Source organism: Schistocerca piceifrons, chromosome 2 (assembly GCF_021461385.2).
Source record: "Schistocerca piceifrons isolate TAMUIC-IGC-003096 chromosome 2, iqSchPice1.1, whole genome shotgun sequence".
Taxonomy (NCBI): domain Eukaryota; kingdom Metazoa; phylum Arthropoda; class Insecta; order Orthoptera; family Acrididae; genus Schistocerca; species Schistocerca piceifrons.
Window position 1 is genome coordinate 490,349,175 of NC_060139.1, and position 26,241 is coordinate 490,375,415.

The window sequence follows — 26,241 nt, forward strand, 5'->3', positions numbered from 1 at the left end:
GTTACCACATGTCTGATTACTTGCTGTCTTTATCTCCAGCTCTTGAAATTTTGTAAATTTTGTTTTTGGCCATAGAATTAAATACACTACTGGCCATTAAAATTGCTACACCATGAAGATGATGTGCTACAGATGGGAAATTTAACCGACAGGAAGAAGATGCTGTGATATGCAAATGATTAGCTGTTCAGAGCATTCACACAAGGTTGGCGCCGGTGGCGACACCTAGAATGTGCTGACATGTGGAAAGTTTCCAATCGATTTCTCATACACAAAAAGCAGTTGACAGGTGTTGCCTGGTGAAACATTGTGATGCCCCGTATAAGGAGGAGAAATGCGTACCATCACGTTTCCGACTTTGATAAAGTTTGGATTGTAGCCTATCGCGAAAGTGGTTTATCGTATCGCGACATTGCTGCTCTCGTTGGTCGAGATCCAATGACTGTTAGCAGAATATGGGATTGGTGGGTGCAGGAGGGTAATATGGAACGCCAGCTGGATCCCAACGGCCTCGTATCTCTAGCAGTCGAGATGATAGGCATCTTATCCGCATGGCTGTAACAGATTGTGCAGCCACGTCTCGATCCCTGAGTCAACAGATGGGGATGTTTGCAAGACAACAACCATCTGCATGAACAGTTCAACGACAGTTGCAGCAGCATGGACTGTCAGCTCGGAGACCATGGCTGCGGTTACCCTTGAAGCTGCATCACAGACAGGAGTGCCTGAGATGGTGTACTCAACGATGAACCTGGGTGCACGAATGGCAAAACGTCATTTTTACGGATGCATCCAGATTCTGTTTACAGCATCATGATAGTCGCATCCGTGTTTGGCGACATCGCGGTGAACGCACATTGGAAGCATGTATTCGTCATCGCCATACTGGCGTATCACTCAGTGTGATGGTATGGGGTGCCATTGGTTACACGTCTCGGTCACCTCTTCTTCGCATTGACGGCACTGTGAACAGTGGACGTTACATTTTAGATGTGTTATGACCCATGGCTCTAACTTTCATTCGATCCCTGTGAAACCCTACATTTCAGCAGGTAATGCACGACCGCATGTTGCAGGTCCTGTGCGGGCCTTTCTGGGTACAGAAAATGTTCGACTGCTGCCCTGGCCAGCACATTCTCCAGATCTCTCACCAACTGAAAACGTCTGGTCCGTGGTGGCCAAGCAACTGGCTCGTCACAATACGCCAGTCACTACTCTTGATGAACTGTGGTATCGAGTTGAAGCTGCATGGGCAGCTGTACCAGTGTATGCCATCCAAGCTCTGTTTGACTCAATGCCCAGGAGTATCAAGGCCTTTATTACGGCCAGAGGTGGTTGTTCTGGGTACTGATTTCTCAGGATCTATACACCCAAACTGTGTGAAAATGTGATCACATGTCAGTTCTAGTGTAATATATTTGTCCAATGAATACCCATTTATCATCTGCATTTCTTCTTGGTGTAGCTATTTTAATGGCCAGTAGTGTATAATCATGCTTTTTATTGTTTTTTGTGTTTGCATATTGTTAAAACATGGGAGTACTACAACAAATACATATGTAAAGAACACACGCAGAACTGCAGTTTGATGGGGGGCAGGGGGGTGGTCTCGGTGCGTGGTTCCCATTTGAGTTAGGAACACGAGGTAAAAAGTTTTTGCTTTGCCCAGACTAACGGCTGTATGTACAGTAAACCGAATGTCTCTCTTACTGTAGTTATGTTACAGTATATAAGCAATGTTTGAATGACAAACCGGAGTTGGTGCCCAGTCAAAATTGTGTGAATTGATTAAATCCTTTTGCAAAAGATTTTAATTGGCCTGAAATTAATGCTCAGCTAATGGCACTTCAGATTTTTCATGCAAAAACCATCACTCTCGTTCATATTCAATGTGCAGTAACAGTCACCCTTAAATAATTCCGGACTGGAGGAAGACTGATGGTTCAAATTTGGTCTACCGGTGTAACAGACCTTGGTCTAAGATAAGTTTTAGAAACCACAATTTTCTGGGAGGTTTTTTGAAGCTCACTACTTTAAACTTGTACAAACCATTTCAAGCTTTCCACAAAGATAAATAAAAGGACAAAGCCAGAATTCTTGTAACCCAACAATCTTTATCAGTTATCACGATATAATGGTTTGAAATCGAGATAAATGCAGCGCATAAGATTCGTTCTTATATGAACTGAATGCATGGAAATGATTTGAAGTGGGTCAAATAAATAAAAAATGCATTCTTATGATAAACTTGCTTTCAAAAATGTAGCTTTATTTATATTTTACTTGCAAAAAACACTTTTTTGTGAGTTTTTTTTTTAGGTGTGCCACTTCCGTGTTTTAGACTTGTGCTTATTGGTTCAAATTTTGTAAGAAGGTTGACAAATACGTGTAATTAGTAGTCACCCTGTGGTCTTGTGAAAGCTTTACTATTGTCACACAACAATCTAAAGTTGCACATAAAATGCAAGTAAAATCTGGTTGACAGCAAATTGCATGCGCTGTGAGAGTTTAAAATGATACAGATGATGATGGAAAATACATTATTATGGTAATTATAAGAAGTGTTTGCAAAAATATTTCATTGTTTAGATTTTACATGCAAAAAATTACATGCCTGCACGTGGAACTGTCTTTTTGTAGAAATGTGTTATGTTTTAAGCATCACATTTGCTTATAATTAAAGAAAAAGAAAAAAGCATGTTATTACAGTTGATTACTGTTTCACTGATTATATGTTAAAGATTTATTCACCAGTTGCTTAAAATTATCAAAAAATCTTTGGACATGCAAAACAATGTATGTACCAAACAAGAATTATGCCCAGTCCTGAACAAAATGATATACTGTTTGATCAAGCACTTAAAGCTTTAATGACGACCATACAGAAAATTAAACTAATCCAAAAATTGCTATAAAAATAATTTTCATAAAAAAGGTCACATTATTTCTAAACAGTAGAAATTGTTTTACTGTGTTTTCTTCAAAGACAACTATGCTATCTTGTAGAGAATTTATTTTCAGACAAAACAAGCTCAAGTTTGTCATTTTTCATACAGGATTGAAAAGTTGATAGTATATTGTCATGCATACATTGTTTCACGTTTGTTCTGCTTATTTCAGCCAACCTATTATTTCCTGTTTTCTTATTGTTTAGATTTTTGGTTGAAGTTGCTAGAAGCCAGATAGAGGGACTGCATGAAGCATTAGCGATGTACATTTACCACTCCAGTGATTGGAGTGCTTCTCGTGAGAGAATTTCGGTAGCCATAGGGTTTTTAATTATTGATTTTGGTGTAGTGAGAAGTTGGGAGCCTGCCTTGTGGCTGAATGTGAGGTTGCCAGCACTTTTATAGACTGATCTTACCAGTGTCGTTAAACAACACACTTATTGCAGTAACACAAATGCACAACATACACTGAGGTGACAAGATCATGGGATGCACATATACTGATGACGGTAATATCGATTACACAAGGTACAAAAAGACAGTACATGGGCAGAGCTGTGAGCTGTACACAGGTGAGTCATGTGAATAGGTTTATGACAAAATTATGGTTGCACAATGGAATTAACAGACTTTGAAAGTGCAGCTAGATGCATGGGACATTCCATTTCAGAAATTGTTAGGGAATTCAATATTCTGAGATCAACAGGGTCAAGAGCATGCAGAGAATACCAAATTTCAGGCATTACTTCTCACCACAGACAACGCATTGGATTGCATTTCATGCCAAAATTATTCACATGAGTTTTTCTAGTGGTGGTTTTTTAATTTTTGATTTTTGTTATTGCATACTTTAAATAAACAATGAAAAAACTTGCAAGATTAGAGACAATAACAAGATGTGTGCTCTTCAGCAGTTTTTTATTTGTTGCACAAATTGTTCAGCATTCATGTAGTGCACAATTCATTACATTTCCACCCTTTTTCTAGTTTTGTTTCAAATGAAACATTTCATTTACGCTATCATCTGGGAAATTTTCAAATATTTCAAAACAATACATTCATTCAGCTGATAGGGAAGGTAAATTTAATCACAGATCCATAGGGTTCCCAGTAAGCTGGGTATACTTTGGTCCATCAGTTAATTGGTCAACAGGTTAAATCCTCAACTACTTAAATGATCAAATGAATCGTCAAATAAATTAAACTGTCAGCTCGACAAATCACTGGATGCTGAAGAGCCGGCCTATCCTAGCGCATTGTTGCTCGCATTTCGTCACTGATTATAAAGCTACTTTCACATTTCACAATGGCCAACTGTATCTTTGTCTGCGTATTATTTTGTACTATTTCATCACATGGTTGGTGGTCACATGTTTCTTATGGGTTACTTTGTAACTACTTTTAAGAAGCATAATAATGTAGTCTCATGCTGTTGTTTCATTAGGAAAACACCTTTTGCTATCCAAATGCCACCTGACAAGCAACCTTCTTTAGCAGCGGTATGTGGACACAGAGAGATTCACATTTTTTTCCTATGTTTCAAATCTGCTACTTCACATGAACCATATGACCACCTCTTTTTTTGTACAACAATTCTACATTTTTGTTTGCATCGTAAGTTTATATATGTAATATGGTCATATTGTATAAGTTTATCTACATAATGTAAACTATTTACATACATTATCATCATAAACTTCACACAGTATTTTCATATTTTGCTCAGTATCAAATTTATGTTTGCTGTTATTTTGTGCAATGTATTAAGTATTTATGGTTGTTTTTCTTATGTTTGTGCGTACAATCTCATGCAGATATGAATAAAATATGTGTAATTATAAAACAAAAAAGTAAAAAGAAAACAATAAAAAATTTAAACACAATTTTAAATAAACTAAAAGATATACAACAAAATAATAAAACAAAGACTCTCCCATGGGCATGTGACCTTGACGTGCTGTTAGTTACCATGCTACAGCGGCCTAATGTCAAAGGCAGAGCAAAAATTGGGAATCAGAATAAAAACTGCTCGTATCAGAGACAAAAAAAAAGTGAATATGTCCTGGGAAAAGTTAAGGATGTAAAAGGAGGAAAGTAGCTTTTCGACTTATATGGCACCATCAAAGACATTTAAAATCAAAACATTTTTAAGTCTTAGCACTCTTCTACGAGTTAACCCTACATCCTCAGTGCAATGAGCTCTCTTTGCTGCAAGGTACTGGCACACATGCACCTTATATTTTATAGGCTAAAGCCTCTCATCCTGCACCCATAATCCAAAAGATTCGCCGGCCATAGTAAACATTACATAATATCGTATGGCTGAAGAGCATACATGCAATAGATAAAAAAAGTTTAACAGGAGATAAAATTTCTGGGGGTGGATTTGTTCATGGAGAGACATTAAAAGTAGCTTTTGATTTCTGGTTGGGGGTTGATTTTTTTCCCTGAGCGACCATTTCTCTCAGACCCACCCCCAGTTACATGTATGGTGATGCATGTAAGAACAAATACACAAATTTTTGTGCTTCGAGAGAGTGGAATGAATCCACAATAGGAAATACCCACGTTGGATGACATGATGGATGTTATACAACAATACATCATGTATCATGTTACTTTACTTGATATTATATACTATATTACATGACATGGGTACTAATGCTAATAAGTAAAAAAAGTGCAAATAACTGTTTTGATTTAAATACCTTTGAAGCTGCCACAGAAGTCGAAAAGCTAGCTGAACAGCTGTGAAAGTAACCAATACTTTTAAAGAGTTGTCCTCGACTAACACCAGACACACACCCTTTTTAATATTTATGTATTCTCTCTATTAGTCAAGTTTTCTCAAACATTGATCCTGTAATTCATTAGTGAATCAGAATATACTAAAGTCTTCATTTATAAATCAGCTTGATGTGCAATAATCTGCAATGCAAATGTATCTGAACTACAGCATTTCATCAAATGTATTGTGTGGGTTTTCCAAATAATGTTCTACAGTTTTAACCCCAAAAAAGTTAATGCTATCTACTGTCTGAGCATACTACTTTTGTATTCTATGAGAGACACTGAGCGGCTTGCAGTGACTCCTGTCTAGTGTACTGCTTGCCTCCGGCAGCAGACAATGTGCAATATACTTCCATAAAAGTGAACTTTATTTACCATGAAAAACTTTGTTACAAATTATAAACTGTCAAAAACTGACAATGATGAACCTTCTTTACAAAAAAACTATGAAAAATATTAATTAAATGTGTCGTGACCTACAAAGAAGTGTTATATGGGAAACTAAGATCTATTATCATTGTCATTCTTAGAACAAATGCTCTGATTTTTTTTTGTTCTCACTTCTTCTTCTTCTTCGATATCTGATGTTGTATCATGAGCAGGCTGGAGGCCAGATGTGATTTCTGTAAATGTAATTTGGTAATTTCAAGCACTGGATGAAATTTTACCTAATTTTGTACTCTCTTATTGTGGTATTGTAGTATTTGCTTACCCCACCAGCCTTAAGAAATGTCTGTGAATATTTTAAATAATGCGTGAGAGGTACAGATGTTATTCATATTGTTGTTGGCAATCTTTAAGACAAATGACATTATTTCATTATCTTTCTGGACTAATTAATAATATTGAACACAGACTTGTTTAAAAAAACAATAACCCTAATGATACTCCTTCAGAGTGGATAGGTATTTTGCTTAATTTCAAGGAATTTTATGTAAAAATATCATGCTTGTGTATGCTGATAGAATCTGTGGGAAAGAGGTTTTACCAATACTTAAAGAATGCAAATATTTATCAAGAGAAGTTTAAAATATTATGGGATGGTACATACAGTTGTTCACGCAAAGAAGTAACCCATGATAGCTGGATATTTTATTAAAGAACTATTTTTGATATTTAATAAAAAGATATCCTTGAGAGCTTACTAGTCAGAACTTATAGCCCTACCCACCAAAGATATTTTAGTACCGTATGGTTGTAGTTTGTGTATGTAGATGAGATGTAGTTTCTGATAAAGCAGATGAACAATTAATAGGGTCTTACCACTTAAGAGAACTGCTGTTATGTAAGTGCATGCTGCTTCAATTTAAAGAAAATTTCAGAGGTAAAGATGACCTGCATTTTGACACATTCACGATCCTCACAGATTGTTTTTAGTATATATGTTACCGGCCAAACCCGATTTTAGAATGAACTAGTTTCGCCTAGGTCAAACTCGTTCATCCTGTTACCAATAGGATACAACAGTTTAGCCTATGTCGAATCAGTTTATCCTAGTTAGAATTTACATGCTTTAGGATAAACTGGTACGCCCAAGTCTGAACTAATTTTGCCCAGTCAGATCGTCATGGATGAGCCTTCGTGTAGTGGGCAAGCCAATCAAAAGCTGTGGAGAGAAAAGTTTCCGGAGGAAATTTTGAAGAGTGGAAACAAAAAGTCTTCTCATTATAATGTGTTATCAGTAGACGAATATGCGGATTTGGTTAAACAAGTAGAAGACGCAGAAAAGTTGGAAAAAAGATCATCGTTACAAAAAAGAAGACTGAAATGTTTGCTGTTTTGAAAATTGGCAATGTGAAGAAACTCACTGCACAATGTGAAGGGAATACAAAATACTTTGTTCCAGTTGATGAACTTTATGATGTGATTGACGCAGCTTGTGTAGCTGTGGATCATGGTGGTCGCAATAGGATGTTAGCAGAGACATCAAAAAAATATGCCAATATCACAAAGGGAATGATATGCCTCTATTTATCAATGTGTGATGTTTGTCAACAATTCGGAAATGAATAGCAGATGCCAAACTGATTTGATTCATTTCCAAACACAATCAGATGGGAATTTAAAATTCATTTTAGTTTACCAAGACCACCTCACAAAATTTGTTCTCCCTCGTGTGTTAACATCAAAGAGGGCTGAAGAAGTGGCTTATCATTTGAATGACATATTCCTAACTGTAGGGGTGCTGTGCATTCTTCAATCTGATAATGGCAGAGAATTTGTCAATAACGTTATAAGTGGACTCGCAAAGCTTTGGTCAGAACTGAAAATTGTGCATGGAAAACCAAGGCACAGCCAAAGTAAGGGTTTTGTTGAACGTGCCAACCAAGACATTGAAAATATGATAAGTTCTTGGTTAAAGGACAACAATTCGATGAAGTGGTTAGAAGGATTAAGGTATGTCCAATTCATGAAATTCATGAATTCTGGCATAAAACAATCACCTTACAAAGCATTATTCAGAATCGAACCTAGAGTAAGACTTTCCACTTCCTCGTTGCCTCAAGAAATTATAAATGATATTCAGGATGAAGATGACCTAATGAAGGCAACTGAAGATGACAGCAATACTGAACAGTACGAAGACAGCAATGATAACATTATGAAAATTGACACAAACGACATTCAAAATGCTAGAAAAATTGTGAAAGAAAATCTAAGAAAAACAACCTAATAGAATGAAAGCTTCCTCTGACAAATCCCATCCACCCACTGACATTGGAGACAATGTAACCATACCTATTTCAGATGTAGATAAAGGCAGAGGTGACCTTCGAAACATAATTGGACTAATACTTCAAAAGACTGATGAGGGCCTCTACAAAGTTGGCACCAAACATGGCGTACTTCAAAAACATTATTTCAGTTATAATTTTATTAAAATTTTCCATAATTTTTTGTAATAAAATATTAAAAAATATTTGTTTTACCTTCTTTTTAATTTTTTAGAACTGATTTCGACATATGCATTCAGAAGTTTTTAGATGTGGAAGATATTAACCAGGATACTGAAATATCTTTAAGGACTGCAGCCACAAAACATTCTGTTGGATCAGGGCAATGCAGTTGCAAGAAAAACTGTACAAAAAACAAATGCAATTGTAAGAAAAACAAACTCTGCCATTGTAAGTGCCACCAAAGTAAACCTTTCAAAAATAAGTAAATAAGCAAATTGCAGATAAGGTGATTTCTGTGGATGGATGGATGTAAGTTGATCTAGTGATAGATGTGAAATTAAAGATTAGTTAATAAATAACTTTAATGAATCATATTGACTATTTTATTTCTATTCCTTTATTCAGTTTACTTTGTAAAGCTTATGGAAAATACAAACAAGGTGAAATTAGTTCAGACTAGGATGTAGCAATTTATCCTAAGGTATGTAAATTCTAACTAGGATAAACCGATTCGACCTAGGCTAAACTGTTTCATCCTATCGGTAACAGGACGAACGAGTTTGGCCTAGGTGAAACTAGTTCATCCTAAAATCGGGTTTGGCCGGTAACATATATTTTGAAAGTTGCACATAACAAATTACGCAAACAATATTAAACTATGCCCATATCCAAAGATTTACTTTACACAAACAAGCTTTATCAGATTCGTACAATACATTTCACAGTGTGTGCATGTCTTTACAATACATTAATACAAAAACACAATTCATATAGACAGACATTCTACATGTCACGACATGGCGCATACCACATTTGGTGCCTAACATGAGAGGCTCACAAGGCACTTGTATTTACCACAACACAATATTTGTTTTAAGTACTAATGTGTATTGTATTTTTCTTTCATGTACTTAACAACCAAAAATCAGGTACTTCAACAGAAAGTAACTTGGTTACAGCACTGACTATAAATGCTATGCCAATGCCAGCAGTCAGGAATGATTTTTAACCTTACTCTTTGCCAAACTTGATGAGAAAGAGAAAGAGAGAGAATGGATAAGGGAAGAGAAAGATCGAATTAAGGAGAAGGAATGAGATGAGAAAGATAGACTTTTATTGAAAATGGTAGAGGAATCTATTAAGTTGAGCAAAAAGGAATGTGAAGAGAAAGACTGAATTAGGGAGAAGGAATGCCAAGAAAAGCAGTGTTTAAGCAAGGGGAAAGGAAAGAGAAAGAGAGAGACAGAGACCGTGCTTTGCAGAGCAATTACATAAAGTACTTGATGCATGTGATGAATGTATTATTGAGCAGATCTCTGAGGAGATGAAAAAGATAAAGTTAAAGGTAGATAAAGTGCTCACTAAAACACTGGACTTACCTGAGAAAGTGAACACACTTGATGCGAAACTTGAAAGCTTGAGCGAAGCTCACAAATGCTTAGAAAAGAATGTTAAGAGCGTAGTAAAGACGGTAGACGATTTAACTACGAACTTCGAACAGAAAATAGAGACAGAGGTAGCTGCTGCTCTACAGTGTTTAAATATTACTACATTTCAATTCCCTCCCATGTAACATGCATGATTTACAAATACAGAGGACGGACACAGAGAAAAATGTAAATGTATGCAGCACTATGGTATAAAATGTTATCCCTAGTACCAGCCATCAATAAGGCAACATGCTAATTCAAAACAGGCAATATGAGAATGTTGGTAACACCCAGCTGTGGCTCACACGCTGTGAAAATTGTATTGTTGTGCTGCCACAGTCAGCTGCTGCAGTACCAACATTGACTCGTTTAAAACATGAAGAGACGTTATTGAAGCACCACCACTTCCAAATGTTTTTTGAAGAGAAAAAAAACAACACATCCTGTCATTTTTATTAAAGGTTTTTGAAAGGTGGAGTGAACACAAAAAGGTGCAATTTGTCACTTCTTTCAAAATGGGAGATGGCGCTCTCTGGGCAATGGAGACAGCGGATAATTGCGAAACTTTTACCGAATTTCAAAAGGCATTTTTAGGTAAATTTTGGTCTAAGTCAGCCCAAGGGCATCTACGTAAAGAAGTTCACAATCTGGAAGTATACAACCTGTGTCAGGGAAACCTATGTAGGTATTTTTAAAAATATTTGAACAAGACACATTACTGGGATGAACTGATTTCGGCAAGGCACAGTCTAAGAATTCTGAAAGGTAAATTTCCAATATTGATTAGGGAAAAGTTATTCCATATTCCAGACACTGATCTGGACTTGCTTATGGCTACAATTGATTCACAAGACTTGATTCAAGAGGATGCAAAATAGAATGAATCACATGTGAATCAATCAAATGGCTATGTGAAAAATAAAAGTATTGAATGTAAATAGCCCAAGAAACAATGGAAATAAGTAGAGTGATGACCAAGGGATGTGGCAACATAACGGTCACAATAATAGTGTGAATAACCAGTCAAATTATCACAGAAACAGAAATAACAATGAGAACTCGTTCCATGGAATGGAAATCGTAATTTTAACTGGAACAACAATAATTTTTCCAACTAATTCCAATCCAGGAACATGCATGGGAATAATGGAATGTCACAAGGTAATAACACAACATGTCCGCACCAGCTGACTCGCAAGGTAACCACAGTGCATGTCGAAACCATCCTGTAAAAGTATAAATGTTATTCCCATGCTGTCAACAAGTCAAGTGCAGTCACAGTTGCCTCAGCAACCGAACATACCACAGACATTCCAGGCACAACAGCAGAATGTACGTATAATAGAGGTGACTGATGAACCAAAAGTGGGAACATCCCAGGTGTCAAATTCCTCACGTCCAATGTAAGCTCTTCGCAGTCAGTTGTGTGAGAACAAAAGGGAGGGGGGGGGGGCAAAGTACACCTCTCACTGTGTCCATGCTTTGATACAAGAAAGGCACTGAAATTCAAGATGAACTGTGCGCTGACACACATCTATGTGCTCAGCAGAACCAAGAATTAGTTCAGGCTGCATTTGTCGGCACGATTCACGATATTCCTGTGAATGTTATCGTAGATACAGGTATGAGTGTCTCGATCATGGATTATGGCTTATATAAGAAAATCAGAGTCATAGGTTGCCTGGTTTACCAGTTCAGATTGTCGGTGCAATAAGAGGCTGCACTCAGAGGAATCAGCAGAGATGCGCAGGTCAAGATCATCGTAGGAAATGTTTCCATTATATGCTCATTCCTAACTGTAAAGAATCTTGTGGTTCCTTGCATAATTGGCTGGGAATTTCTCTGGGAAAGGGACGCTATGATCGACCTTTCTCGTGCGTGCTGCTCGTTGATGTACAATGGTAGAAAGTTAGAACTGGCAGTAATCACTAATATGGCCTTTCATGGACAGTATTGCTGGGGGCTAAAAGTGACTTATGGTGCACTGCAGCTCTTGCACATCACAAGAGAGTACACCGGGAAAGATTATTCTCCTATACAGTCTGATGATGATGGCACCATACACAAGATTTGTCAGGAAATCAAGCATAAGGTTACTGAATCACACTATCTTGAAACTCACCAGCAACAACAACTCATACAGTTGCTTAAAGGTTATGCCATGGTTTTCACTGAAAAACCTGGTATAATAAATGGATATGTGTATGACATGGCAGAAAAATCACACAAAACTTACTGTTGAGCCACTTACTCAGTACCATGGAGTAAGTAGGAGGCTGCATCTGAGGAGATACAAAGAATGATGGGATGGGGAATAACTGAGATTTCATTATCACCCTAAAGCAGTCCCGTGGACGCAGTACCCAAGTCAGACAAAAGCATCTGACTTGTACTTGATACCCGTGATATTAATAAGATTATTATATCTGTGCGAACACGACCAGAAAGCTTAGAGGAGCAAATACCGAAGTTCCAGGGTGTTAGGTATCTAACTAGCTTTGATCTCCATGCTAGTTACTGGCAGGTCCTGTTATCAGAAAGATATAGGAGATATATAGCCTTCATCTTCGCAGGTTGAAGCTACCAGCTTAGACTCTTACCCTTTGGGCTCAATGTCAGCACAGGGGTGTTTATAGTGGCTCTAGACGCTGTAATCGGGCTGGATCTGCTTGATAGTCACATTGTACATTGACAACCTCCTCATAGCCACTAGGACATGGGAGGAGCATCTGGAACTTATACAGAGAGTTCTGAAAGATTCACAGATGCGGGAGTAGCAGCGAACATGCGAAAATCAAAATTTGCACAAAGAGCTTAAGGTTTTGGGACACATCGTAACTCCTGTAGGAATTTTCCTGGATATGTGTAAACTTGATGCCATCACACATGTATCATATCCTAGCACCAAGAAATAATTTAAATCGTTGCTTGGGTTAGCATATTTCTTTCGGCATTTTGTTTCTGTACAGCTGTTAAACAATGATCTGTTGTTGGGACTGCTGCAAAAGAACACATCGTGGTTCTTTTCATAAGAGTCTAGGATCACATTCGATAGGATTTGAGATGCAATAGTACACTCAGAGATTTCACACCATCCTGACATGTCTCAGGACTTTTAATTAGCTATGGATGTGTTGAACTGTGATCTGGACATTTGCTTTTCCAAGTAAACAATGTGAATGAGCAAGCCGATGTTAAAAGAATCAGTTGTGCTAGCCACGTATTTACTGGCTGCTACATGGCTTATTCAGCAACCAAACTGGAGATTTTGGCCATTTGGTTCTCAAACGGCATCACTACTACATGTACAGGCATCATGTAGTCATCTTTTGTAATCATCATTTGTTGAGTTTCATCTTAACATGCCGACTCTTGCATGCAAGACTTACCTGATGGGTACTTGCATTGCAAGAGTATGACTTTGAGATCAGGCCTGTAAAGGGGAAAGACAACATAGTGGCAGATATCTTAACGCATTAAGGCTTGCCAACGTTCACAGAGTTGGCTGAGCAATCTTCTGAGTATAAGATCCTTCTTGAAAGGATGCAGGAAGAAGACAACAGTACTTACACAGGTGTCGGAATATCAGAGATTTACAGAGAGCTGACCCTTTATGGAGCAAAACAACTGTATCCTTGGCTGGATCAGAGGGCGACGAGCAAAATGATTATTACAAATTGTATGATGGCATTGTGTTCCTTAGGAATGCACCCAATAATGAATACTGCTGTGTGTATACCTGCTGAAAACTTAGAAAATGTAATCTGTTACACCTACCATTCATGGGGACATTTTGGCATAAGAAAATGCCACTCATTGCTAGTATCCTAATTTAGCCAAAAAAGTGAAAAAGCCCATCAGAACATGCCCTATCTGTCAGAGAGTTAAGCCCACAATGTTAGCACATACCGCAAGTTACACATAACAATACCTGCGAAACCTAAACAACTTATAGCTGTGGACATAACAGGACCACTACTGATAGCCTGAGGAGGGAACGCACACATTGTAGCCATGTACGATGTCTTCTCTAAAATAATAAAGCTTTATTCCACTAGAAATGCTACGTCACATGCTCTCATAAGAAAATCTGATATTTATTACATTCGTCAAGTGGGAAAGCCTGCCATGATGCTGACGGATAACACACCATACTTCAAAAGCCATAAGTGGAAACAATTAATACACAATCATGGAGTTAAAAATATATTAATTTCAGCCTTTAACCTTAAGGCTAATCTGGTAGAAAGGAATTTTAGAGAATTTAACAGGTTCGTACATACATACGCTCCTAAAAAACATATGAAGTGGACTCAGTACGTTCCAATATTTGAAAGTATCTCTAATAATCTACCTCACGAGACTAACGGATTCACACTAGTGGAACTGATGTTGAATAAAGAGCAGCTCGATGAATGGATTAGACCACTCCCAAGGATCAAAAGAAAGATAACCTTTGATAAAAATGTGACTAAATCACTGAGGGAAAAGCCGAAACCAGGAGGATAAGGCATACACGCTCGAGTAAGATTGTTCACATGTATCAAACAGGTGAACAGGTCTTACTGAGGGCCCATCCTAGAGCCTCTTGTGATAAAGTTAACAGGAAGTGGCAGTTATTGTATAATGGTCCATATATAATAACAAACATTCCATATGATGGATGCTATATCCCAGATGGACGGATGCTATATCCCAGCACATCCTAGGACCTAAAAGTAAGAGGACTCTATCCTCACCACGACATAAAAACAGTTATAAAAATGGAATAGATGTCAACTGTGTCATGAGTATTACAGAGAACATGATTCCCTCAAATTGTAAATAGTAGCATTGGTTAGTTATAAGATTTGTACTTACACTCATTTTTAACTTGTGCTCAATTTTGTATTTAGTCTGTAGCCAAAGTTACGTAGTCAAAGTTTTACGTAGGATTAACCTTTCTACCGAATTTTCCACGCAGTTCACAATTTCAATGGTTTCTAGCTAGGTTAGATTCATGTATATGTGTTTTCTGCCTTAGTAGTAAGTTTTATGCTTTCCTTGTTTTCCTTTGTGTAAGAATCAGTGTTTAGTTGGAGGTTATTGCCACACCTTAAAGACATTTTTGTGGCAGATTTCAAAACATTAAGCCACTAATGACAAACGGTGTCAGAGGCACCTTCAAATGAGAATTGATTTTAATTTTTGTGTAAAGAATTAGGCTGAGCTCTCAGTAAGGCAATAAACTTACCCCTGAGGCCACTAATTGTTCCTTTCGTCCATTACAGAATCAGGGCATTCTGGTCAGGTGTGGTTTTGCAGTTATCTACCGATCAGAAAAGTCCGTTTTAGACAGTCTATACATTTCAATGCATATTTTAACTTCATTTTGTGGATGGGTGTTAGCGTTTAGCTAAGGATTTTATATGCACACATTTCCGATTAAGTTAGGAGTACCTGCAAGAATTGGTATGCATTACATGAACTGTAAATACTCTTTCATTCAAATATTAGATGAACTTTATTGATTTTACAATGTCAATGGTGTACAAACTGTAAAGTGGCTTTTGATGAACTAAATAAGTGATGACATTAGGAAGTGAAACTTACAAACTGGTGCGCGAACGATTAAGTGACAAGTGACAAGGATGATTTTTTCTGTTCTCACTTCTTCTTCTGCGATTTCTGATGTCGTATCTTGAGTGTGCTGGGGGCCAGATGTGACTGCTCTAGTGTAATTTGGTAATTTCAAGCAATATATAAAATTTTATCTAATTTTGTAATCTCTTATTGTAGTATTTGTTAACCCCACCAGCCTACACTTTAAGAAGTGTCTGTGAATATTTTAAATAATGCGCAAGAGATGCAGATGCTATTCATACTGTTGTCTACCATCTTAAGACCAACAACATTATTTCACTATATTTCTGAACTGATTAATAATATTCAGCTCAGACTTGTTTAAATAAAATAATACTCCTTCAGAGTGGATAGGTATTTTGCTTAATTTCAAGGAATTTTACATAAAAACGTTGTGCTTGTGTGTGCTGATAGAATCTGTGGCAAAGACTGTGTTTCATCAATACTTAAAGCAAGCAAATATTTATCGAGAGAAGTTTCAAGTATTATGAGAGGGTACATACAATTGTTCATGCTAGGAAGTGACCCATGATAGTTGGATATTTTATTAGAGAACTATATTTGGATTCAATAAAAAGATAGTCCTGCGAGCTTACTAGGCGGAACTTACAGCTCTACCCACCAAAGACAGTTTAATACCGTGCAGTTGAAGTTTGTGTGTGTAAGTGAGATTTATTTTCTGATAAGAACAGATGAACAATTAATAGAATCTTATCACGTAAGAGAACTGCTATTAATATGTGCATGCTGTTTCAATTTAAAGGGAGTTTCAGAGGTAAAGCTAGCTACCTACATTTTAATACATTCAAGATCCTCAAAGATTGTTTCCAGTGTGCAGGGTTATTATAATTAAAGTTAAACTTTCAAAACGCTATAGAAATAACACCACGGGTCAGAATGACATCAAATTGTAATGGAATATTATCAGAGAAGGCGGAAAACGTACGGCAGAAGAAAAAAAATTATGTGAAAATTGATCAATAGATGGCACTGTATGTGTCAGAATATGTAAATGGAAACACCTATCATGCGTATGGCCCATTGAAGTTGGTATAAATATGCCGGGTACACTGCTTTACCTCCTTTTGTGTCTGTGACATTCACCATGACTGTCTCAATGCAGGATACCGCTCTGCTTGTAAAGCTGTAGTGGAAGAACGATAACTGTGAACACGTCGCTCTGCAGAAGGGTTGGAAAAAGGGCATTGGTCCAATGACTGCCATGGGTCTGGAGAAAATGATTTGGAAATTTGAAAAGACAGGTTCTTTTGGTGTGCAACCTGGTAGAGGGAGGAAACGGACTGATTTGACGTCAGTCCAAGCAGTGACCACAGTAATGCAGGAGGAGACAAGTGGTAGTGCGCAAACATGTAGTGCATGGAGAATTGCCCGAACACTGTACATACACGTAAGCACAGTGCGTAAAATCGGATGAAACATCCTCCTTTGCTATCCATTCAAAATTACCCATGTTGACCTGCCAGCAAGAGAGATCTTTGCTTTAGATTTTCTTGCTCGCATGGAAGTGGACAATGATTGGCCATGGAAGCCCACTTCTATACGACATGATACGTCAATACACAGAATTGTCGAATAAGGGCAACGGAAAACTCTCACACAAATCAACCAGTACCACTTCATCCTGAAAATGTCACTGTGTGGTGCAGGTTTACTGCAGCATTTAACATGAGAGGTGCTTCTGGTCCTGTTACCTGTACCATCACTGGTAAGCACTATGAGTGACTTTTGCGCAACCATGTCATTCCAGTTCTCCAACAGCATGGATGGGATCATTTTTAAGCAAGATGGCACACTTCCGCACACTGCAAATCCAGTTAAGCAGCTGCTGAAGTGCCATTTTGGAAATGACAGAATTATCATCTGCCATTTCCCTACAGCCTGGCCATCGCGATCACCTGATCTTAATCTGTGTGACTTCTGGCTGTGGGACTATCTGAAACATGTTGTGTTTAGTGTTCTGATTGCAAACTTAGCTGCATTTATGGCATGTGTTGCACAACACATTCTGAACGTGACCCTGGAAACACTTGTCAATTATGGAACATGCTGTTTCTCAATTTAAACTTGTTGCAGAAAACAGTGGACAGTATACTGAACACATTTTATACCAGTCACACGGAAATTAATAACCTGATCTGATTTTGATTCATGTTTTTTATGCAGTTTGTGGCCTCAGGAAAATTAAAAACTGACGTGAGTGATACTTTTTATGCGGTTTTTGGCCTCAGGACAATTACAAACTGATTTTTCTCATCTAATGTGATATGACCTTACTGTGGGGGATGGACTTATGTAACTAACAGTATCACACCTGTACACCCATGCACACTGAGTAGTACAGTTTGTTTAATGTCAAACATACACCTCAGGCATTGTTGTATGATTCATTTGTCATTTGCTGCTGACTACTATTAAATTAACATTACTTTGTTTTAACATTACTATTTAAATTATATGGAGCCCTTCTTTTTCCATCTTCAGCACTCATCTGAAAATATGAACAAAGCCACCTACATGAGCTTATTTTACATTCTTGTTCTTACTTATTCTTCCTTACCAGTACTTCTACCTTTTGGAATATTTGTAACATCTTGCACTTTCTATTCCAAACTTGAACTCTCCCTAGTTAACAATTTTCTCAGATATTGGCTTGTTTTCACTTTTCTCCTATTCTCCCTCCACTTTTGAATCCAGTTTGTCACTCACTTTGCAGTCTATTTCCTTCATGTAATTTTCATTTTCACTGATATCTCTCAAATTACTGCACCCGTTTTTCACATAATCCCTAGTCTCCAAATTAATGGTTTCACTGCATTCAACACAATGACAAATATGTCCTCTCCCCTGATCTCCTCTATATTTCTACACCTCTCCCCTCATGTTCTTCCATTAGTTACTAGTAATATTTGCTTCCAAAGCTGAAGATTCATATTTGTTTTATGCTGTTGAGTCCTGCTCCAATTTTTCCATTACCTGTTCAGCCTTTATAAGCTGTTAAATATGCAATACAGAGCCGTTCCACCAATTTTAATTCCATGTTTACATTATCTGATCTGATGGTCTCACTGTTGGTAGAAATAGTAGAAAGACATGCTTTTTAATGACAAGAAACTCTTCATCCTCCAGAACAGACCAATGATATAAATGATTTATGAAATGGTTTTGACAGTCCAAAACTAATAAAACACAAGGGGCAAAATCATAAACTGAATATTAAGAAAAGTTTAAAATTCATGTTATCTATTGTAGCATAAAATTCAGTGGCTTTAAATACATAAAACTGGTATGAGCAAGTGCAAGCAGGATTTTTCAACACTGGAAAAAAATCACAAATTAATAAAGTATCACATACTACATATAGCAGGGGAAGTACTTGTCTTTATGTTTGCTATCCTACTTATCACTTAGAAGAATTAAATAGTGGATAGTCAGTTAAATCATGTCACGGAACTACTCACTCTATAACAATGTCTTTGCATTCCTTTAGCACTTCACCAGCTTTTTTCCGTTCTTCGTTATCTGCAAGAACTAATGTCCCTATAGTTAAATGTAGCTTCTCAGGTACTTGGAAAATTGACGGATCTATGCCGCAGTTTCTACAAGATTCCAAAACTACTTCCTGCAACAGTAAAAAGTTATTTCATGCTGAACATCTTTCCCCATAAAAATATTGACCTCAAAAAGCAAGAAATGAAGCTATAAGTAAACAAACAGATTTTATTTTCTGTGGTTATGCAGTTCTCTTCTTCTTCTTCTTCTTCTTCTTCTTCTTCCCTAATCATTCTTCTCTGCTCATATTTACGTTATGTACACTTTTTTTCATCTTCCCTATCCTCATCCATAATTTTCCAATTTTTGTCTCCGTCCCTTCACTTTCCAGGTTTTCAAAATACATTAGCCATTAATCATTCTGTTATTCTACCCTCCTGTAATCCCCTTTAACTGGATTAATGGCTGTCCATCTTGCCTAATTCTTGCTTGGGAATTTGCGCTATACCTATATAACCCTTCTGACAAGAAACTAGTACAAAAATTACTGAAAATAATATTATTGTGTTGTTGCTATCACACTATCTGCACGTAAAATGTGATATGTACATGGCAATAAAATATTTATTACCACAAGTACCGAAACCCTGGACTAACTATGGTAAATTTAAAATTTCATCAATATCATAGAATACTGTTTGATTTATTAATTTTCTACTCGTTCTCCTTAAAAATAGTTGTATAAATTTTTTACATTCAGTTAAGGGGGAGGGGAAGTATAGGGAAAGCACTATCATTTTAATGTAAACTCCATTTCACAATATTTGTAAAGTCATGATTTTACAGCTTGTAAATAAAATAGAACCAATAAAGTTTTACACCCAGTGAAGACTGTTATCAAAAAAGAAAGATACTTAGATCAAAAATATAAGGGGCAGTCAAATGAATGCGAGGCAGATGGAAAAATAGTAAGTAAACTGTTCATTATTTCAAAGTAATTGCCATATCTATTTATCCCACTGTGAGACGAGATGGTCAGTGCCTTCATGGAAAAATGCTTGTGGTTGCCTGCTTCCCAGAAAAAAAGTGTCCCTGTAGACACTTCGCAAAAATTGAAGTGTGCCATGAAGTCCAAATAGCCAGTAAAATTAACAGACTGCGTCAGTCTGTTGCAGGATAATGCCCACACACGTTGCCAACATTGTTCAGACTGTGCTGCTGAAGTTTCATGCTGGGAGGTCCCTACACATCCGCCATACAGACTCAATCCCTCCCCATGTGATTTTCATAGTTTTGGAGCCATGAAGAAAGATACTCTAGGCCTTTGATATGCTTTGAACAAAGAGTTAGATGCTTGGGTACAATCATGGTTCCGTAGACAGCCACAACCATTTTTCCATGAAGGCACTGACCATCTTGTCTTTCAGTGGGATAAATGTGTGAGTGTCATTTCAAAAGTTCTGTACACTGTAAGATAGAAATGGGAAATAATTTATTTTACGAAATACCTTTACGGGCCTTCAATATAGGCCTATGATCTCCATTCTTGCTTATAACAGCTTTCCAACATTTTCATTGTTCAGGTAGCTGATTACTGAAGTTACCTTACTGGAAGCTTCATCAACTGTATAAACATGTCTTCCACAGAGGTGTCCCATTAACTTGGGAAACAAATCGAAGTCTGCTGGGCTCATATCAGGACTGTATGGTAGGTGGTGAAGTATTCCCACCCATATTTGTCTAGAGTTTCTCTCACTGGTAGAGCAATATGCAGTCTTGCACTACCATGCAAAATGAGGACATCAGCTGCAAGCATGTCAGGCCTTCTTTTACAAATTTTTGGGTGCAAAAAAATTCACAGAAACAGCTTGGCATACATGCCTGGCACACACTATTTGTGGCTATGACTCCATTCATGCCATGTTTACAGCTATTGGCTATTTCTGCCAGGTGAATAAGATACAAGTATTGAGAATGTTTATTCATGAAAAAGACTTTGTCAAAGGTATATAACAACAGTATAGCAATTCAATTAGCACAGCTACAATCTTAAATCTGAAGTTCATTACAGTGAGTGTCACAATACACTTTTGTATTGTACATTAGATTGTTTGACAGCAAGTGAGACAGTTCTAGTTCAAAAATTTTCAGTGCCATGTATATATTAAACATTCGGAGAGCATTCACTTTATGTGAATTTCCAGATGTAAGTCAAATTTTGTGTTATTGTTGGTGTCACAAGGTGAATTTCTTTCCTGATAACGCTTCATGTAATGTCGTTACTGGCAGAGATAAAATAAATATACATATTCAGAACTGCTAGTACCCTGAATGCTGGGAAGAAGAGGCCAACAGTGTTACAAATGACCAATCTTACATACTGTGTGTACAATATCAAAAAAATGGCTCTGAGCACTATGGGACTTAACAGCTATGGTCATCAGTCCCCTAGAACTTAGAACTACTTAAACCTAACTAACCTACGGACAGCACACAACACCCAGTCATCACGAGGCAGAGAAAATCCCTGACCCCACCGGGAATCGAACCCGGGAACCCGGGCGTGGGAAGCGAGAATGCTACCGCACGACCACGAGCTGCGGACTGTACAATATCGTATCAAATTTTTAGAATGTTAGTTACAAAACAGAACGTCTCCATATTAATAAAATATAAATACATACATAAATAGAAAAGCATGAAATACATCATACAGAGATAATTGCTGTTACACCTCTCAATTTCCCCATTGAAACAGAGGACCAGTCACGCCTTTCGACAGATTTAATTAACATGTTCTCCTCAATTAAGTTTTAGTCAAAATGAATCCTAGAAATCTGTACTTTTAATTTCTATTTTCTTAAGTAAATAGAGCTACATGAAACAGATCTTTGGATGGAAAATGATAATGATCGTGATCACCACCACCACTGCCACCACCATGACTACTATTACAAAAACAACAGCCCTAAAGACACATAATAAAATCTGTTGAGCTTTATCTGTATATCAAAGGAGTTTACTGGCTGTAAACCAGAAGTGAAGACAGTTCTTTTCACAAAGCACTACTGAGAAAATTTAGAGAACTCAAATTTGCAGCTGACTGCAAAACGATTCTACAGCTGTCAATGTGCATTTTGAGTACGGACCACGAAGACAAGATAAGAGAAATCAGGGCTCATATGAAGACACATAGATAGTTACTTTTCCCTTGCTCAATTTGTGAGTGGAAGAACAAAAGGAATGACTAGTATTGGTACACGGTACCCTCTGCCGTACACTATACAGAGGCTTGCATAGCATGTATGTAGATGTAGATTTAACCACATGTACTGAATATTAAATATACTCCAAGCATTCATCCAAGTTCCTACATATGGAAAGACTGAAAAAAGATGCCTAATGAAGAATGGCAGCTTCATGTTTTCAAAGTAGCTTGTCAACCTGGGCAGACCGAAGACACAATATTGCAGATCAAAATGTCCTGTGCGCATGTATGTCACAACTGTTTGCTTTTTACTTGTAAGTCATGACAATACACATTTCAAAGTACAAGTTGTTGTGTTTTTTGCTTGCAATCCTACAGTTGTTCCTCTCAATATACAGCCAACAAAGAAGATAGGATCACCATTATGCCACAGAGCTTACACTATAATAAGGGCAATGGTGGCAATAATAAATACTATCATCATTACAGATGAGGTCAGTTAGCTGGGTCAGTCAGCTGTGCCTCCTCACCCAGAAAGAGTGTGTTTAGTGCCAGGCAGTACCACCTCTGCGCAGAGCAACAGTTGTCACAGTCAGTCGCAGCCACAACAACAAGGTCTTTCCATCATTTCAGGGGGTCGGTGGACAGATTTCTGACCAACGGAAGTGACAGAAAAGCCATGCACATTCTGAACTTATTTGTTGTTCATCCTTGGTAGCTTGTGCTTTGTACCTATTTATAACACTGATCTGCCCTTCTGTCAATTTATGTGCTTTGCCAATAATGGCTGGACTGAATCACTGCTTTTCTTCATTTTTCTTATCTGCTGTAGATTGTGTTGTATGACAAACCTGTCAGCAATATGTTTGTTTTTTGCAAGCCATGCCAAAAATCTAGAAATTCACTGCAATACATATGCTTAACCGAAGAGAAATTAAATTGAGATATATTTTTTTAATTGGATAAATTTATATCATTTTGTAACATTACAAAATGATGCTTTTAGGAGGATAGATATTAAAAAGAGCCACACGACAAGAATGCAAAATTTAGAGCTTCTAATTTTATTGTTCATAAATATATGAAAAGCTGGGAAGGGCAAGAAAGACAAACATTTCAGACATGTCAGTCATATTTAAAGGAAGTCAAATCACATGATTAATGGACAAGATCTGAAGTTCTGGGGAATTAGTGAAACAATATCGAGGATTAAACAGTCAAAAAGTCATGAACTGACAAGTTGGAAAAGACATAGAAAGTTGAAAACTGGCAAAGCAAAACCAGAGAAAGAAGAGGGAAAATCAGGATGAAGGGAGAGAAAGAAAGAAAGAAAAAAATTCAATTACCACGTGATATCAACACAAATTAAGGTGAGGTTGTGACAAAGGTGAATTAGATGTTGTAGGATGAGTTTGCATCCATGAATTTAGCACAATGCTGCCATGATAGTTAGCATTAAGCTCAAATAGCACAGTATGTAGCCCACCAAACTTTTATAATATGTACTGACTGACACTTGTATACAAATCTACTCCAGGATATTACAATTAAGATGATCAACGCTGAACATATCAGTATCCTCACTAAAATATTTTGAGAACACTGTGGTTACAACATTTAAAATAGTGTACTAAGAGGTAAAATCTGTTACTGATGTCTGGTTCATTTTATTCCATTCTCATTTATATACATTCATAAATTCAACAGAAGTGCAAAACAGATAATACTTGCTCATTTGTCACTGCATAAAATCCACTGCCTACATACAAGTCAATACAAGAATACTTTGTGTTCAGCCTAATAACTTACAAAGAAGATCAGACACGAAATGCTAAATCTCGACTACATTCACCTCGTTGTCCTCTAAAATGCCTGCTTGAGAAAGAACTGTTCCGGTTAGTCTTTGGACTCTGTACGATTGTGCTTATGACGCAGCCCAGCTGTGTTGCTGCATTCTCCAAGCTGAATAAAATAGCAGTACTTTCACTAGACCTTGTTCAGTACTGCAACATACTGCAAGCAGCCTTATTTTAGAAAATACTTACAGTATTTGCATTGTGGTTCCAGAAACATCTGCTCCTACAGGTACAAAGCTTCATTTTAGGAATGTTTGAGAAGAGAGAAAATCATTCATCGTATTACATCATGCACTTCAGTGACTCCACCTACCCACTCCTCTAGAAGCTTAGCAGTGTCTAATTGCATAATGTTCCTACACATTATGATAGTTTTCCTGTTACTGAGTGTGGACAGCATTTCCACTACAGTAAGGTAAACCTCTAGTTATTTTTAAATATATGGGTAGACAGCCTGCTGTCAAGTTGCTGTTTATTCTAGCAATGTACTTCTAAACAATTAAATCATTCAGGGTAAACAAAAGGCTGAAATCTTGTCAAAAGTACTTGCTTCATATTCAACGATTATTTTGATGTGTGTTCAGGAAGACTATTCTTCTGGGCTTCCTTTGTTTATTTTGTTGGGGTTGGGTTGTTTGGGGAAGGAGACCGGACAGCGAGGTCATCGGTCTCATCGGATTAGGGAAGGACGGGGAAGGAAGTCGGCCGTGCCCTTTGAAAGGAACCATCCCGGCATTCGCCTGGAGCGATTTAGGGAAATCACGGAAAACCTAAATCAAGATGGCCAGACGCGGGATTGAACCGTCATCCTCCCGTATGCGAGTCCAGTGTCTAACCACTGCGCCACCTCGCTCGGTGTTTATTTTGTGTTTCTCCTATACAGCCAATCACTCTGCTCTCACCAGCAATTAGGGAAATAAAGCAGTCAATTGCATGGATTCCTGTGAAAGGATCAGGATTAGAACTTACTGACACTAATTTCCAACTGTGAAATGGACTTCCCCAACTCTTGATCATGGTGTCTGAGAATACAAGCTGGAGTATTTTCAGACAAGAAAGTTGGTGGAAAAGAACAAGGAGCTCCAACAAATAAATGAAACTGAACAGCTATATATGATAAGAAACTACTATCGAATTCCACAAGACGTTAACATAACAACTATGTATGTTGTGCAATCCTGTATCTACCCTGTGCAAATCCCATGAGAAGCTAAGTCTTATACCAAAGGCAGACTAACACAAGTCTAGTGTCTGAGGCAAACTGTTATCAGAATAGCCAACAGCGATGGATACAATGCTTACAGAGGCTTGCATGGAGGTTGGATGTGGTGCTCCACTGCAGACTGTTACTACAGGTCTCAGCATATGGACTACATTCCCAGATATGTGAGTGGCTCAAAGGCAAGTCTTAGAAACCAGTACATTGTCCTCGATGGCAATGTTCATCAGAGATAATGGTTCTGTCAACAGTGCCTCAGGGAAGTATGACCACTCTTATTTTCTATATATGTACATGATCTTAGGGACAGGGCAAGCAGCAATCTGTTGCTGTTTGCTGATGACACTGGTGTGCAGGAAGGTATCATCATTAAGTGACTGTAGGAGGAGGCAAGATGACTTGCGCAAAATTTCTAGTTGGTGGGATGAATGGCAGGTTGTTCTAAATGCAGAAAAAATCCAAACTAATGCAGATGAGAAGGAAAAGCAATCCCATAATGTTAGAATACAGCATCGTTAGTGCGGTGCTTGATAAAGTCACAGCGATTAAATATCTAAGCATAGTAATTTGAAATGGAATAAGCATGTAAGGGCAACAGTAGGAAAGGCGAATGGTCAACTTTGTTTTATTGAGAGAATTTTATGAAAGTGTAGGTCATCTATTGAGAAGACCACAAATAGCACACTAGTGCAATCCATTACTGAGTACTGCTAGAGTATTTGGGAACTCCACCAGGACAGATTAAAGGAAGACACTGAAGC

At 37.5% G+C, this 26,241-nt stretch overlaps 1 protein-coding gene across 1 annotated transcript in view; it reads right to left on the reverse strand.

Annotated features, from left to right (window-relative positions):
- LOC124777238 (activating signal cointegrator 1 complex subunit 1) overlaps positions 1 to 26,241 on the reverse strand; it is a 65,424-nt gene that overhangs the window by 3,516 nt on the left and 35,667 nt on the right. The window contains exon 5 of the mRNA XM_047252564.1: positions 19,167 to 19,327. Within this exon, the coding sequence (XP_047108520.1) occupies positions 19,167 to 19,327 (161 nt within the window). The remainder of the gene's footprint in view (positions 1 to 19,166; positions 19,328 to 26,241) is intronic.